This window comes from Osmerus mordax, chromosome 2 (genome assembly GCF_038355195.1).
Source record: "Osmerus mordax isolate fOsmMor3 chromosome 2, fOsmMor3.pri, whole genome shotgun sequence".
Taxonomy (NCBI): Eukaryota; Metazoa; Chordata; class Actinopteri; order Osmeriformes; family Osmeridae; genus Osmerus; species Osmerus mordax.
Window position 1 is genome coordinate 22,350,058 of NC_090051.1, and position 17,444 is coordinate 22,367,501.

At 44.2% G+C, this 17,444-nt stretch overlaps 1 protein-coding gene across 3 annotated transcripts in view; it reads right to left on the reverse strand.

Moving 5' to 3' along the window:
- The window catches only part of LOC136966408 (collagen alpha-3(VI) chain-like), an 81,789-nt gene that overhangs the window by 51,362 nt on the left and 12,983 nt on the right, over positions 1 to 17,444 (reverse strand). For all 3 annotated transcript variants that reach the window (XM_067260915.1, XM_067260930.1, XM_067260923.1), the window contains 2 exons: positions 16,624 to 17,247; positions 15,935 to 16,522 (listed from right to left, as the gene is read on the reverse strand). In XM_067260915.1, coding sequence (XP_067117016.1) covers positions 15,935 to 16,522; positions 16,624 to 17,247 — 1,212 coding nt within the window. The remainder of the gene's footprint in view (positions 1 to 15,934; positions 16,523 to 16,623; positions 17,248 to 17,444) is intronic.

Genomic DNA, 17,444 nt, shown 5'->3' on the forward strand with positions numbered 1-17,444 from the left:
CTCCTGGTTCCAATTCCAAAGATCAAGACCCCGAGCTCTTTGAGAGCAGAGGCTGGTGTATCGACATTATCAAAGGACCGCCCGCCATTTAGCAGTATCAGAATCTGGGGAACACCTTCCAGACGCCTGCTTCCTGCGGAAGCCGTGAACACATTGTCCCTCACATGCTGGAGAGCTGCTCCAGTGTTTAGGGGTCTTCCTCCTTTGTGTTTTAGACCTCTGACAGCGTCAACAATATCTCCCTTTGCTGTATATGTGTTTAGATAGAATTGGACAGCTGCATCTCTGCTGTACTGAACCACTGAAATGCGGTCTTTGCTCTCATCCACATTCATTGTCTCCACCAATCTCTGGACAAAGTCACGCATTGCTGGGAATCCATTCCTAGTGCTATCAGATCCATCCAGCAAGAACACCACATCCCTTCTTGGAACCTGGGGCTCAACTAAAGGAACATGAAAATCATGAAAAGATTACATGACATGTGTAGTGGCTGAGACATAGACCCATATGCAATGTTTTTAACACACTGTGACCCACTTAGTAATGAGCTGAGATAGGAGCTATGGTAGTAAGAATTTCCTAGAGAGGCAAATGCTTGAATTTGAAGAAGCTCGTTGGAAATCTAATGAGCCATTGCAAAACGATCTCCACTACACCAACCAGGGGAACTATTGAACATGAACTTTGTGTGTAAAACATCACATTCTTACCTATCACTGTTGGTGTCATGGTTGTTACTTGTACTAGGACTCTAGTCATGGAGGAAAGGAGCTGCCCTTGGATATTGGGGAGGTCAGTGAACTCAGACACAGAGAGGGCATAACTTGGCTCTGAGGATATCTTTTGCAATTCTCTGCCATCAGAGGTCCTGGTTCCTATGCCAAACACCAAGACCCCAAGCTCTTTGAGAGCAGAGGCTGGGGCATCGACACTGTCAAATGACCGCCCACCATTCAGCAGTATCAGAATCTGGGGAACGCCTTCCAGATGCCTGCTTCCAGACGAGGCAGTAAATACGTTGTCCCTGACGTACTGGAGAGCTGCCCCGGTGTTGAGGGGTCTGCCTCCTCTGTGCCTCAGCCCTCTAACAGTATCAAGAACATCATCTTTGGTGGTGTATGTGTTCAGATAGAAATGGACCTCTTGGTCTCTGCCATACTGGACCACAGAAACACGGTCTTTGTTCACTCCCACATTGAGCTTCTCTACCATTCTCTGAACAAAGTCACGCATGGCTGGGAATCCATTCCTAGTGCCATCAGAACCATCCAGAAGGAATACTACATCCTTTCTGGTGGTGTCATGATCAACTGAGAAAACAGAAAAAGATCACATAAAAAGACCATCAGTTTTAGGCGGAGCTAAACATAAACCTTTCCATTTTGACCAGGAACAAGTTCAACTTAATCTGTCCCCGTTTCAGAAGATATAATGGAGTAGATCTGTGGAAAATTAACAAAGCATACCTAAGACCGTTGGTGTTTCTGCAGTTACTTCTATAACCACCGTCTCCACCGAGGACAAAAGCTGCTGTTGGACGCTTGGAAGGTCACTGAAGTCAGACACAGAGAGGGCATAACTTGGCTCTGAGGATATCTTTTGCAATTCTCTGCTGTCAGAGCTCCTGGTTCCAATTCCAAAGATCAAGACCCCGAGCTCTTTGAGAGCAGAGGCTGGTGTATCGACATTATCAAAGGACCGCCCGCCATTTAGCAGTATCAGAATCTGCGGAACACCTTCCAGACGCCTGCTTCCTGCGGAAGCCGTGAACACATTGTCCCTCACATGCTGGAGAGCTGCTCCAGTGTTTAGGGGTCTTCCTCCTTTGTGTTTTAGACCTCTGACAGCGTCAACAATATCTCCCTTTGCTGTATATGTGTTTAGATAGAATTGGGCAGCTGCATCTCTGCTGTACTGAACCACTGAAATGCGGTCTTTGCTCTCATCCACATTCATTGTCTCCACCAATCTCTGGACAAAGTCACGCATTGCTGGGAATCCATTCCTAGTGCTATCAGATCCATCCAGCAAGAACACCACATCCCTTCTTGGAACCTGGGGCTCAACTAAAGGAACATGAAAATCATGAAAAGATTACATGACATGTGTAGTGGCTGAGACATAGACCCATATGCAATGTTTTTAACACACTGACCCACTTAGTAATGAGCTGAGATAGGAGCTATGGTAGTAAGAATTTCCTAGAGAGGCAAATGCTTGAATTTGAAGAAGCTCGTTGGAAATCTAATGAGCCATTGCAAAACGATCTCCACTACACCAACCAGGGGAACTATTGAACATGAACTTTGTGTGTAAAACATCACATTCTTACCTATCACTGTTGGTGTCATGGTTGTTACTTGTACTAGGACTCTAGTCATGGAGGAAAGGAGCTGCCCTTGGATATTGGGGAGGTCAGTGAACTCAGACACAGAGAGGGCATAACTTGGCTCTGAGGATATCTTTTGCAATTCTCTGCCATCAGAGGTCCTGGTTCCTATGCCAAACACCGAGACCCCAAGCTCTTTGAGAGCAGAGGCTGGGGCATCGACACTGTCAAATGACCGCCCACCATTCAGCAGTATCAGAATCTGGGGAACGCCTTCCAGACGCCTGCTTCCAGACGAGGCAGTAAAGACGTTGTCCCTTACGTACTGGAGAGCTGCCCCGGTGTTGAGGGGTCTGCCTCCTCTGTGCCTCAGCCCTCTAACAGTATCAAGAACATCATCTTTGGTGGTGTATGTGTTCAGATAGAAATGGACCTCTTGGTCTCTGCCATACTGGACCACAGAAACACGGTCTTTGTTCTCTCCCACATTGAGCTTCTCCACCATTCTCTGAACAAAGTCACGCATGGCTGGGAATCCATTCCTAGTGCCATCAGAACCATCCAGAAGGAATACTACATCCTTTCTGTGGGTGTCATGATCAACTGAGAAAACAGAAAAAGATCACATAGCAAGACCATCAGTTTTAGGCGGAGCTAAACATAAACCTTTCCATTTTGACCAGGAACAAGTTCAACTTCATCTGTCACCGTTTCAGAAGATATAATGGAGTAGATCTGTGGAAAATTAACAAAGCATACCTAAGACCGTTGGTGTTTCTGCAGTTACTTCTATAACCACCGTTTCCACTGAGGACAAAAGCTGCTGTTGGACGCTTGGAAGGTCACTGAAGTCAGACACAGAGAGGGCATAACTTGGCTCTGAGGATATCTTTTGCAATTCTCTTCCATCAGAGGTCCTGGTTCCTATGCCAAACACCGAGACCCCAAGCTCTTTGAGAGCAGAGGCTGGGGCATCGACACTGTCAAATGACCGCCCACCATTCAGCAGTATCAGAATCTGGGGAACGCCTTCCAGACGCCTGCTTCCAGACGAGGCAGTAAAGACGTTGTCCCTGACGTACTGGAGAGCTGCCCCGGTGTTGAGGGGTCTGCCTCCTCTGTGCCTCAGCCCTCTAACAGTATCAAGAACATCATCTTTGGTGGTGTATGTGTTCAGATAGAAATGGACCTCTTGGTCTCTGCCATACTGGACCACAGAAACACGGTCTTTGTTCTCTCCCACATTGAGCTTCTCCACCATTCTCTGAACAAAGTCACGCATGGCTGGGAATCCGTTCCTTGTGCCATCAGAACCATCCAGAAGGAATACTACGTCCTTTTTGGGTATCTGGCGCTCAACTAAAGGAACATCAAAATCATCAAATTAATTGCATTTCATCGATTGTGTGTGAGTAATCTTGAAGACACAGCCCCAAATGCAATGGTGTTTACACACTGATGAACTTAGTAATGAGCTGAGATATGCCCTATGCTAGAGAAGTGCATGCGTAAATAAAAACCAGTTTTCCAGAGAACTTTGCAAAGAGCTCTCCAATACTTCAACCCAGACATTATTGAAGCTGACCTTCATGTAAAACATCTCATTCTTACCTGTCACTGTTGGAATGATTGGTGTGACGCCAACAAGTACACTATTGAGGGTGGAGGAAAACTGCTGCTGAACATTGGGGAGAGCAGAGAATTCAGCAACAGACTGGGCATAACTTGGATCACTGACAATTCTCTGAACCTCTGTGCTGGAATTACGGGTTCCAATGCCAAAGATCAACACTCCGCTCTCTTTCAGGCCTGTGGCTGGGGTATCAACATTATCACTGGACCGGCTCCCGCTTAATAGAATCAATATCTGGGGAACACCTTCCAGACGCCTGCTTCCAGACGGGGCAGTAAAGACGTTGTCCCTGACGTACTGGAGAGCTGCCCCGGTGTTGAGGGGTCTGCCTCCTCTATGCCTCAGCCCTCTAACAGTATCAAGAACATCATCTTTGGTGGTGTATGTGTTCAGATAGAAATGGACCTCTTGGTCTCTGCCATACTGGACCACAGAAACACGGTCTTTGTTCTCTCCCACATTGAGCTTCTCCACCATTCTCTGAACAAAGTCACGCATGGCTGGGAATCCGTTCCTTGTGCCATCAGAACCATCCAGAAGGAATACTACATCCTTTCTGGGGGTGTCATGATCAACTGAGAAAACAGAAAAATATCACATAGCAAGACCATCAGTTTTAGGCGTAGCTAAACATAAACCTTTCCATTTTGACCAGGAACAAGTTCAATTTAATCTGTCCCCGTTTCAGAAGATATAATGGAGTAGATCTGTGGATAATTAACAAAGCATACCTAAGACCGTTGGTGTTTCTGCAGTTACTTCTATAACCACCGTCTCCACCGAGGACAAAAGCTGCTGTTGGACGCTTGGAAGGTCACTGAAGTCAGACACAGAGAGGGCATAACTTGGCTCTGAGGATATCTTTTGCAATTCTCTGCTGTCAGAGCTCCTGGTTCCAATTCCAAAGATCAAGACCCCGAGCTCTTTGAGAGCAGAGGCTGGTGTATCGACATTATCAAAGGACCGCCCGCCATTTAGCAGTATCAGAATCTGGGGAACACCTTCCAGACGCCTGCTTCCTGCGGAAGCCGTGAACACATTGTCCCTCACATGCTGGAGAGCTGCTCCAGTGTTTAGGGGTCTTCCTCCTTTGTGTTTTAGACCTCTGACAGCGTCAACAATATCTCCCTTTGCTGTATATGTGTTTAGATAGAATTGGACAGCTGCATCTCTGCTGTACTGAACCACTGAAATGCGGTCTTTGCTCTCATCCACATTCATTGTCTCCACCAATCTCTGGACAAAGTCACGCATTGCTGGGAATCCATTCCTAGTGCTATCAGATCCATCCAACAAGAACACCACATCCCTTCTTGGAACCTGGGGCTCAACTAAAGGAACATGAAAATCATGAAAAGATTACATGACATGTGTAGTGGCTGAGACATAGACCCATATGCAATGTTTTTAACACACTGTGACCCACTTAGTAATGAGCTGAGATAGGAGCTATGGTAGTAAGAATTTCCTAGAGAGGCAAATGCTTGAATTTGAAGAAGCTCGTTGGAAATCTAATGAGCCATTGCAAAACGATCTCCACTACACCAACCAGGGGAACTATTGAACATGACCTTTGTGTGTAAAACATCACATTCTTACCTATCACTGTTGGTGTCATGGTTGTTACTTGTACTAGGACTCTAGTCATGGAGGAAAGGAGCTGCTCTTGGATATTGGGGAGGTCAGTGAACTCAGACACAGAGAGGGCATAACTTGGCTCTGAGGATATCTTTTGCAATTCTCTGCCATCAGAGGTCCTGGTTCCTATGCCAAACACCGAGACCCCAAGCTCTTTGAGAGCAGAGGCTGGGGCATCGACACTGTCAAATGACCGCCCACCATTCAGCAGTATCAGAATCTGGGGAACGCCTTCCAGACGCCTGCTTCCAGACGAGGCAGTAAAGACGTTGTCCCTGACGTACTGGAGAGCTGCCCCGGTGTTGAGGGGTCTGCCTCCTCTGTGCCTCAGCCCTCTAACAGTATCAAGAACATCATCTTTGGTGGTGTATGTGTTCAGATAGAAATGGACCTCTTGGTCTCTGCCATACTGGACCACAGAAACACGGTCTTTGTTCTCTCCCACATTGAGCTTCTCCACCATTCTCTGAACAAAGTCACGCATGGCTGGGAATCCGTTCCTTGTGCCATCAGAACCATCCAGAAGGAATACTACGTCCTTTTTGGGTATCTGGCGCTCAACTAAAGGAACATCAAAATCATCAAATTAATTGCATTTCATCGATTGTGAGGGAGTAATCTTGAAGACACAGCCCCAAATGCAATGGTGTTTACACACTGATGAACTTAGTAATGAGCTGAGATATGCCCTATGCTAGAGAAGTGCATGCGTAAATAAAAACCAGTTTTCCAGAGAACTTTGCAAAGAGCTCTCCAATACTTCAACCCAGACATTATTGAAGCTGACCTTCATGTAAAACATCTCATTCTTACCTGTCACTGCTGGAATGATTGGTGTGACGCCAACAAGTACACTATTGAGGGTGGAGGAAAACTGCTGCTGAACATTGGGGAGAGCAGAGAATTCAGCAACAGACTGGGCATAACTTGGATCACTGACAATTCTCTGAACCTCTGTGCTGGAATTACGGGTTCCAATGCCAAAGATCAACACTCCGCTCTCTTTCAGGCCTGTGGCTGGGGTATCAACATTATCACTGGACCGGCTCCTGCTCAATAGAATCAATATCTGGGGAACACCTTCCAGACGCCTGCTTCCAGACGGGGCAGTAAAGACGTTGTCCCTGACGTACTGGAGAGCTGCCCCGGTGTTGAGGGGTCTGCCTCCTCTATGCCTCAGCCCTCTAACAGTGTCAAGAACATCATCATTGGTGGTGTATGTGTTCAGATAGAAATGGACCTCTTGGTCTCTGCCATACTGGACCACAGAAACACGGTCTTTGTTCTCTCCCACATTGAGCTTCTCCACCATTCTCTGAACAAAGTCACGCATGGCTGGGAATCCATTCCTAGTGCCATCAGAACCATCCAGAAGGAATACTACATCCTTTCTGGGGGTGTCATGATCAACTGAGAAAACAGAAAAAGATCACATAAAAAGACCATCAGTTTTAGGCGGAGCTAAACATAAACCTTTCCATTTTGACCAGGAACAAGTTCAACTTCATCTGTCACCGTTTCAGAAGATATAATGGAGTAGATCTGTGGAAAATTAACAAAGCATACCTAAGACCGTTGGTGTTTCTGCAGTTACTTCTATAACCACCATTTCCACTGAGGACAAAAGCTGCTGATGGACGCTTGGAAGGTCACTGAAGTCAGACACAGAGAGGGCATAACTTGGCTCTGAGGATATCTTTTGCAATTCTCTTCCATCAGAGGTCCTGGTTCCTATGCCAAACACAGAGATCCCAAGCTCTTTGAGAGCAGAGGCTGGTGTATCGACATTATCAAAGGACCGCCCGCCATTTAGCAGTATCAGAATCTGGGGAACGCCTTCCAGACGCCTGCTTCCAGACGAGGCAGTAAAGACGTTGTCCCTGACGTACTGGAGAGCTGCCCCGGTGTTGAGGGGTCTGCCTCCTCTGTGCCTCAGCCCTCTAACAGTATCAAGAACATCATCTTTGGTGGTGTATGTGTTCAGATAGAAATGGACCTCTTGGTCTCTGCCATACTGGACCACAGAAACACGGTCTTTGTTCACTCCCACATTGAGCTTCTCCACCATTCTCTGAACAAAGTCACGGATGGCTGGGAATCCATTCCTTGTGCCATCAGAACCATCCAGAAGGAATACTACATCCTTTTTGGGTATCTGGCGCTCAACTAAAGGAACATCAAAATCATCAAATTAATTGCATTTCATCGATTGTGAGTGAGTAATCTTGAAGACACAGCCCCAAATGCAATGGTGTTTACACACTGATGAACTTAGTAATGAGCTGAGATATGCCCTATGCTAGAGAAGTGCATGCTTAAATAAAAATCAGTTTTCCAGAGAACATTGCAAAGAGCTCTCCAATACTTCATCCCAGACATTATTGAAGCTGACCTTCATGTAAAACATCTCATTCTTACCTGTCACTGTTGGAATGATTGGTGTGACACCAACAAGTACACTATTGAGGGTGGAGGAAAACTGCTGCTGAACATTGGGGAGAGCAGAGAATTCAGTAACAGACTGGGCATAACTTGGATCACTGACAATTCTCTGAACCTCTGTGCTGGAATTACGGGTTCCAATGCCAAAGATCAACACTCCGCTCTCTTTCAGGCCTGTGGCTGGGGTATCAACATTATCACTGGACCGGCTCCCGCTCAATAGAATCAATATCTGGGGAACACCTTCCAGATGCCTGCTTCCAGACGAGGCAGTAAAAACGTTGTCCCTGACGTACTGGAGAGCTGCCCCGGTGTTGAGGGGTCTGCCTCCTCTATGCTTCAGCCCTCTAACAGTATCAAGAACATCATCTTTGGTGGTGTATGTGTTCAGATAGAAATGGACCTCTTGGTCTCTGCCATACTGGACCACAGAAACACGGTCTTTGTTCACTCCCACATTGAGCTTCTCCACCATTCTCTGAACAAAGTCACGCATGGCTTGGAATCCATTCCTAGTGCCATCAGAACCATCCAGCAAGAACACCACATCCCTTCTGGGTATCTGGCGCTCAACTAAAGGAACATCAAAATCATCAAATTAATTGCATTTCATTGATTGTGAGTGAGCAATTTTGAAGACACAGACCCATATACAACTTTTAGCACAGTACAAATGTAATAGTCTAATTGTATACCATGCTATATAGGTGCATGCCTAAAGGGAAACATGAGGCTTCTTGATTTCCAACCTACAATTCTATTAAGGTCCAGTACGTCAATCTAAGTAAATATGAGTTTAACATTCATACCTATTACTGTTGGTACCATCTTTGTTACTTGTACCAGGACAGTCCTCATGGCGGAGAGAAGCTGCTCTTGAATGCTCGGGAGGTCAGTAAATTCAGACACTTTGAGAACATAACTAGGGTCTTGAGAAATCCTTTCTAATTCTCCACTATCAGAGCTTCTTGTTCCAATGCTGAGAACAATAACACCACTGTTTTTTAGAGAAGATGCTGGTTCATCTACATTATCCTTGGATTGCCCACTGCTGAGCAGAATCAGAACTTGTCGAACACCTTCCAGGTGTCTGCTTCCAGAGGATGTTTGAAAAACATTCTCTTTCACAAACGTAAAAGCTGTTCCAGTGTTAAGGGGTCTTCCACCTTTGTGAGATAGGCCTTTCACAAAATTCAACATATCTTCTTTCCTTAAAAATGAATTCAAATAGAAATTTGCCACTGCTGTATTGCTAAACTGAACCACAGCTATCCTGTCATTGTTTTCTCCAACATTGAGTTTTCCAATGAATTTGTAAAGAAAGTCTCGTACAGCAGGAAACCCAGCTTGTGTGTTATCAGAAGCATCCAGAAGAAACACAATGTCTCTTCTATTATCTCCTTCCTCTGCGGATACAGAATGTAAGATAATTTAGAACATTTATATAGCAAATGTAATTACTTAATCTCACCTAATCAGTACAATTTAGGTTTCGAAATCACTGATATTATTTCAAATGCATTACATTTCTGTCTTACCAATACTAACTCCTTCTTGTGGTCTCACTTGTGCAAGTCTCGTCTCCAGACTTTGTTGGATAATAGAAAGGTTTGAAAAATCTGGGACTGAGTAAGCATTTTCTGTATGTGAGGAAATAGCTTTCATCTCCACCAAATCAGTCATTTTGGATCCAATTGCAAATGTCACAACACCCATCGTCTTGAGGGCCCTCGAAGGTCCTCGTGGTGAATCTCTTGACCTGCCTCCAGCTAGAAGGACAAGGATCTGCTGGGCGCCCTCAAGATGTCGGCTCCCAGCACTGGGAGTGAAGACATTGTCTTTCACAAATTGTAGGGCTGTGCCAGTATACTGAGGTCTCCCACCTTTAGGTCTTAGGTTTCTGATGGTGTTAAGCACATCCTCTTTGTTTGAATGTGTATTTAGGTTGAAGTTAATTGCAGCATTGTTGCTATACTGCACAACAGCAACTTGATCTTTTTGCTCATCCAAGTCAAACTTTTCCACCACTCCTGCTACAAACTCACGCATCTCTGTGAACCTACTTCTCAGATCATCAGAGCCATCAAGAAGAAAAACTATGTCTCTTTTCACACTGGGCCCTGAAACTTAATTGAAAATGGTCTAGAATTAGTGACATGCGACCAACTAGCCCGACAAATCCTTATTAGTAGCAAGCTTGTACTTATAACTCAACAACAAGAGTCATTTAACAACTGATTTAAATATCAGATATTTCACGTACAATTTATGCACCAATAATGTTAAACCAAAGTTAATCTTACCAATGATAGATGGAAATGTAGGTGTTTCCTGAACACCACTCAATACTGCGGATACTGTGGAGTCTATGCTGTCCAAGTTATTAAAACTGGCCACAGAAAAAGAATGAGCTGGTCTAAATGATATTGTCTGTAATTCCAACGTATCAGCATTATTTGTTCCAATGCTCAAGGTTTTTATTCCATTAGTTCTCAATGATTGTGCTGCCTCCCTTATATCATCACTGGATCGCCCACCACTGAAGACAAACAAATATTGAGGCACCCCCTCTGAATGTCTCCCTCCAGCTGAGGCAGTAAAGACATTTTCTCTGACAAACTGTAACGCTGTTCCAGTGTTGAGTGGCCTTCCTAGTTTGTGCCTCACAGATCTTATGGAATTGAGCACATCTGTCTTAGACGAATAGGAATTCAAATAGAAGTTGGCCGTGGCATCTCGGCTGTACTGAACTAGGGCAACTTGATCCCCTTTTTCTCCTACATCCAGTCTCTGCACTATTTTCTCTGCAAAGCCACGGATTCCTTCAAAGCCATTTCTACAATCGTAAGAGCCGTCAATGAGGAACACCACATCCTTTCTGTCAGAATCTGAAATGTAAACCAAAGAGAAGTTGCAAAATGCCTTGCTGGGGTTTCTGTACCGTGGGTACAGAAATGTAGCAGCAGGGGTAAAGAGCAATTGATAACAAATGTACATTATTCCATCAGGCTACTCAAATGAGACAGGTCAAATTGTTGTCCGTTCTAAGCTACATGGTAATAAAAATATAAAAACAAGCAGTATCTTACCAAAACTCATAGTTGGAACAGTTGGCTTTGGTTCATTGTGTACCTCTCTTAACAATGACAACAGTTCCTGTTGAATAGTAGGAAGGTCCTCAAAATCAGTGATGGACAGGGCATAGTTTGGTTCATGAGATATTGTCTGAAGTTCGAGTGTGTCAGCATCTCCGGTGCCAATGCCAATTGAAAGAACTCCCATTTCTTTCAGTTTTGATACTGATGCTCTTATGTCATCTTTGGATCTTCCACCACTCATTAATATCAGTATCTGTGGAACTCTTTCCAGGTGTCTACTTCCAGGGACTTGTGTAAACACATTGTCAATGACAAACTGGATGGCTGCTCCAATGTTAAGGAGATAACCGCCTTTGTGTGTCAGGCCTCTTATGGCATCAACAACATTGCTGTTTGTTGAGTGCATGTTCAAATCGAAATTGATTTCTGCTGTATCACTGTACTGGACCACAGATACACGGTCTTTGTTCACTCCTACATTAAGTTTCTCCACTACTCTCTGCACAAAGTCTTTGATATCTGGGAATCTCCCCCGAGAATCATCTGAGCCATCAAGTAAAAATACAACGTCCCTCCTGTTCTTGATGTTATCTGCTGTAATCATAAGCAGTCAGGAGACAGGTTAATTATCATTCAGAGGAAACATAACAACCGACCACTAGTTTGGTAACAAAATGCAACAACCTTATGCTAAATTCCATCAACATCTTACAGTATCACTATCACTGTTATGTTCATATCACATCAGTTGTATTTGTCTTACCCATTACTGTTGGCAGGTTAGTGGACATTGCACTCTCAATGGCAGAGAACATCTGCTGTTGAATGCTTGGGAGATAATTAAAATCTGGGGCATGGAAAGCATAGCTGGGTTGAAATGAAATCATTTGTAGCTCAAGTTCATCTGCATTCTTTATTCCCACTGCCAATGCCATCACACCAATTCCTTTCAAGTTTGTGACTGCATTACTGACATCATCACTGGACCGCCCACCATTCAGCAGTATCAGAATCTGGGGAACACCTTCCAGACGCCTGCTTCCAGATGAGGCAGTAAAGACGTTGTCCCTGACGTACTGGAGAGCTGCCCCGGTGTTGAGGGGTCTGCCTCCTCTGTGCCTCAGCCCTCTAACAGTATCAAGAACATCATCTTTGGTGGTGTATGTGTTCAGATAGAAATGGACCTCTTGGTCTCTGCCATACTGGACCACAGAAACACGGTCTTTGTTCACTCCCACATTGAGCTTCTCCACCATTCTCTGAACAAAGTCACGCATGGCTGGGAATCCATTTAGAGTTTCATCCGTGCCATCCAGTAAAAACACAACATCCCGTTGAATTGATCCAGATATGTCTGGCAATATATAAATAGAATGACTTTGTCATTGAGGATTATAAATGCACTGCTACATATGATTACTATAGTGTTGCTAATAATGTGCAATGGATTCTTTCCATCAAATGCAGGTGAATGAGACGAAAAACAAGCAGGCTACATTTTCAAAAGAAAACACACAGCCTAGGAACAAAGTCAAGGACACAGGAAAGAGATAATAATAAAAAACACCTTACCTACTACAGTTGTTTGATCCAGTCTTGGTTGACGAGGCACCCCTTTTACAAGTGCCAAAAGTTGCTGCTGGATGCTTGCAAGGTCATCAAACACAGGAACAGACAGAGCATAGGTGGGAATTTGTGTAATCATCTGGAGCTGGAGGATGTCAGCATTACTTGACCCAATACTGAACGGCACAATTCTATCCCGTTTCAAAGCCATCGCAGCACCTCCAACATCATCTCGAGATCTCCCACCACTCAGCACAATCAATATTTGAGGGACCCCCTCATGATCTCTGCTTCCAGAGGTGGCAGTGAAGACATTAGTCCTCACATATTCAAGAGCTGCCCCAGCGTTGAGGGTTGGTCCCCCTCTGGGCTGCAGACTTTGAATGGAACTAATAACGTCTTGTTTATCATGGTATGAGTTTAGAAAGAAATGGGCCTCAGGCTCTGTGCTGTACTGGACAACAGCAACACGATCTTTGTTTTCCCCAATACTGAGTGACTCAACTATTCTTTGCACAAAGTCACGCATTGCGGGAAATCCACTCCTTGTATCATCAGATCCGTCCAATAGGAATACAATGTCTTTTTGTGCTGCATCTAATTCCACTAAGAAAAAACATTGAAGGATCGGTTTATAAAAGCTCTATGTACAGATTATTGAATGCAAAATTAGGCTACATCAACACTGTAAGGTGTACTACAAAATTATTAACATTCCATCCATGCAAAATAATACATAAAAATGTAGTTGGAATGAACATTGTCTTAAATGGCAAAACATTTAAGAGTTTGCAGATGAGGAAATTGGAGTTGAATCAAAAAGAAGTTGAAATGAAATGATCCACTTCCACGAACAAGAGGAGGAAGGGAAAGTGTACGCAGAATAAGAATCTAACGGAATTTATAAACAAGTCAATGATACTAGTATCATTGGCCCAAGGAAGAGCTTAAGCTGAAAGAATACGAAGACTTTTCTGATGTCAAACAATCAAGATTTCGATTGTTACGATTTGTTGAAAAGGATAATGCCACGGATATGACTGGTCATTTGACTAGTCATGATATCTAGCAACTAATCTTTGGTTTACACAATAAGTATGAATGCATACAGCTTAACCATTCAAAGAGTTGGCCTCTAGTCAAAGCAGGCAGTTTGAGGGAAATGAAACTGATCCACTGATTTTTCTTCAAATGAAGATGCAGTTTCATGTGAATTCAAACCATTCAAGGCCAATAGAGTAAATGTTTGGAGTCATCTTGATTTTCAATTCAAGAGAATCATAAAAGATCTTACCAACAATGGTGGGGGGCTCAATTCCCATTTTTGAATTTACAAAGGCGAGAATTTCCGGCTGTATAGATAAAAGTTCACCAAAGACAGGTAGATTGAAAAGGAATCTTGAGGAGTAGGCTATTTGTTGCAGCTCCACCTCCTTTGCATTTTTCATCCCAATGGCAAAAGAAAGGACCCTGAGACTTTTAAGATCAGAGGCCGCAGTTGAGATGTCATCGTTCGACTCTCCACCAGTTAACAAAAACAGCACCTGAGGAACTCCCTCTAGGCGTCTGCTACCAGCCGAGGCCGTGAAAACATCGTCCCTGACAAACTGAAGTGCGGCCCCTGTATTCCGGAGCCTTCCTCCTTTGTGTCTGAGACTCCTCACGGCATAAATAACAGCCCTCCCGGTTTTGTGACTTTTGAGGTCAAAGTAGGCCACTGCATCATCACTGTATTGGACTACAGAGATTCTAACATTTCCCCCGTCGATGTCCAGTTCACTGGCCATTCTTCGCACAAATTCTCGGATGGCTGGCAAACCATTTCTGGAGTCGTCTGAACCATCAAGGAGAAACACTATGTCCCTTCTGTCGTCCACTGTATCAACTAGGTTGTGACAATAGAAATGAAACACATTGGCCACAGTTTAATTCAACATTATTGAATCCTAACGACAGCATCATTTCTGATCACAGGATACTCAAATATAGTTATTGATGTTGTTTCTTGTGTTGTAAGACACTCACAGTACATGCATATCTGCATGAACGAACAAGGTGGAATATTGAATGCAGGTTTCATGAGCCAAGCTACTGCTCTACAAGGTATCATCACAAGTATAGTGAGGGGAATCATCTTTTTATCGAAAAAAAAGATGTCAAGACTGGAATAAATTCTCAACGTCGCATTGAGGTAAGAATGAACAAACGTAAAAAGTGGTGGAAATAATTTTGATAAATGAAATAAAAGGCTTTTTGATCACTCTTGATAAAGACGGATCTCATTTGTTGCAGAGTTGATCAGAAACAGAGAAAGTCAATGAAAAGTTTGAGAGGAAAAAGTGGAGTAGAAAGTATTGTAGCATCTTCTGTCATGCAATTTTTTTAGTTTGTTTTTTATCATTCCAATTTCTGGCATTGTACCAGAATTAAATAATGTAGTATGCTACTTGTTATTAGCATACTCTTATCAAAATGGAGGTTCTTACCTACAACTTCTGGGATTCCAGGAGTCACAAATTCCTCTGTGTCATTTGTCAGGCTTTTAAGAGTAGAAATAAGCTGTGCCTGGATTGAGGGCAACTCAGAGAACTCTGTCACCTTGTAGGTGAAACCAGGTTTGAAGGAAATTACCTCCAACTCAGGGAGATTTGCATCTCCAACTCCGACTGCCATAGACACAATTTCAAGATCTTTAAGAGCAATCGCAGGGCCCTTTACGTAATCTCTGGATTGCTTGCTACTCAAAAGAATGAGGATCTGGGGCACGCCCTCGAGACGTCTGCTCCCTGAGGAGGAGGTGAAGACGTTGTGCCTCAGGTACTGGAGGGCTGCACCTGTGTTCAGGGTTCTTCCACCCTTGTGTCTCAGATTATTAATGGCATTGCTAACCGCATCCTTTGTTTTGTGAGAATTCAGATAGAAATTGGTTTGTGGTTTGTCAGAATATTGAACCACTGAGACTCTGTCTTTGTTCTCATCCACATTTAGTTTCTCCACTACACTCTGAACAAAGTCTCTTACTGCTGGGAATCCTTTTTTTGTGCCATCAGAGCCATCCAGCAGAAATACAATATCTCTTTTTATAGGTTTGTCATGGACTGAGACAACAACAACAACAGAAGTATATTTAGACGAACAAGCATCCAAGAACATCATCAAAACCATGATTTAGAGTGTTGGCAAAGCTTCAAATCAACACGCGAAAAGAGATAAGTTTTGTCTTACCTTTAAGGAGGACTTCTTGGAGCTGCTCCTTGGGGAGGCTCACATAGCTGTTGAGCTTTTGGGGGATGGTGCTCAGCTCACTGAAATCCTTCACGTTGAAGGCAAAGGAGGGGTTGTGTGAAATGGCCTCAATCTGTTTACGGTCCGCATCCTTGACACCCACACCAAACGGTACCACTCCATCAGTCTTTAAGGCAACGGCTGACTCCTTGACACTGTCCTTTGATTTGCTGCCACTCAAAACAATCATGAACTGGGGTACATTCTGAGCTGCACGGCTGCCATGTTTATCTGACAATATGGTATCCTTCATGAATTTCAAGGCAACCCCCGTGTTGAGACTTCGACCACCAGCCGGAGTAAGTGAATTTACAGCTCTCATTACTTCATCTTTATTCTGATAAGTGTTTAGGTAGAAGTTAGCCGTTGGCCTCTCACTTTGTTGGACAACTGAAATCCGTACTCTGTCCATTCCAATGTCAAGAGGCTCAATGACTTTGAGAATGAAGTCCCGGATGTAAGAGAAATCTGCTCGTACATTATCAGAGCCATCAATCAGGAAAGCCACATCCCTCTCTCCGCCTGTGACTGAAATAGAAAAGGAAAAGATTTAGATTTAAATGTTTTCATGTTAAAAAAAAAAGACTTTTGAAAAGAACAATTATCATAGAAAAAATCTCTGAACTCACCTTCCTCTATGACTTCTCCCTGAGTCACATCAGTATCACCCACCACGGTGATCAGAGGGGTCATGATTTCCCCCACAACATTTGCCAGTCCAGTCCAGCTCCTTTCATGGTAAGCCAAGTTAGGAACAAAAGCAACCGACTTCAGTAAAGCGCTGTCTGCCTGGCCAGAGCTGACTGTGAAGGTCAGTACGCCTGCCAGAGCCACTTTGTCGGCTATCCTCTTAACCTGGTCCTGGGATGGGCCACCGGTGACCAGAACCAACACCTGTTGAACACCCTGTCTCTTCCGGGACCCTGTGGAGGCCTGGAACATGTTGGCGAGGGCGTAATCCATAGCAGCTCCTGTGTTCAGAATGGAGCCTCCAACCCCCCTGAGTTGGGAGACACTATTCAGCACGTCTTGTTTGCTGGAGAAGCTGTTGAGGTAAAACTCGATCTTGGGGTTTCCTGCGAATTGCATGAGGCCGATCTGAACCCGGTCTGGCCGAACATCCAGCTGGTTGACGACTTCGGCGATGAATTCTTTCACGTAACGGAAGTTGCTCTCAGTGTAACTTGAGCCATCAACGAGGAAGACGATGTCTCGCACCATCCGCTGAGTCTGCACTGTCGTAATCTCGACCACTATGGAGATCAAGCAAATGCAGAGGAAACAACAAACCATGACTTCACAGCTCTTCACATCCATCCACAAAAACACCACCAACTCCTTATAACGGCCTTTCAGTGCGGATCACATCTATAGATCACATCTGTAGATAACAGAGTTCCTTCTCAAAGGTCATCTTTGATTAGGGGAAGATTAAATTCAACCTGGAACT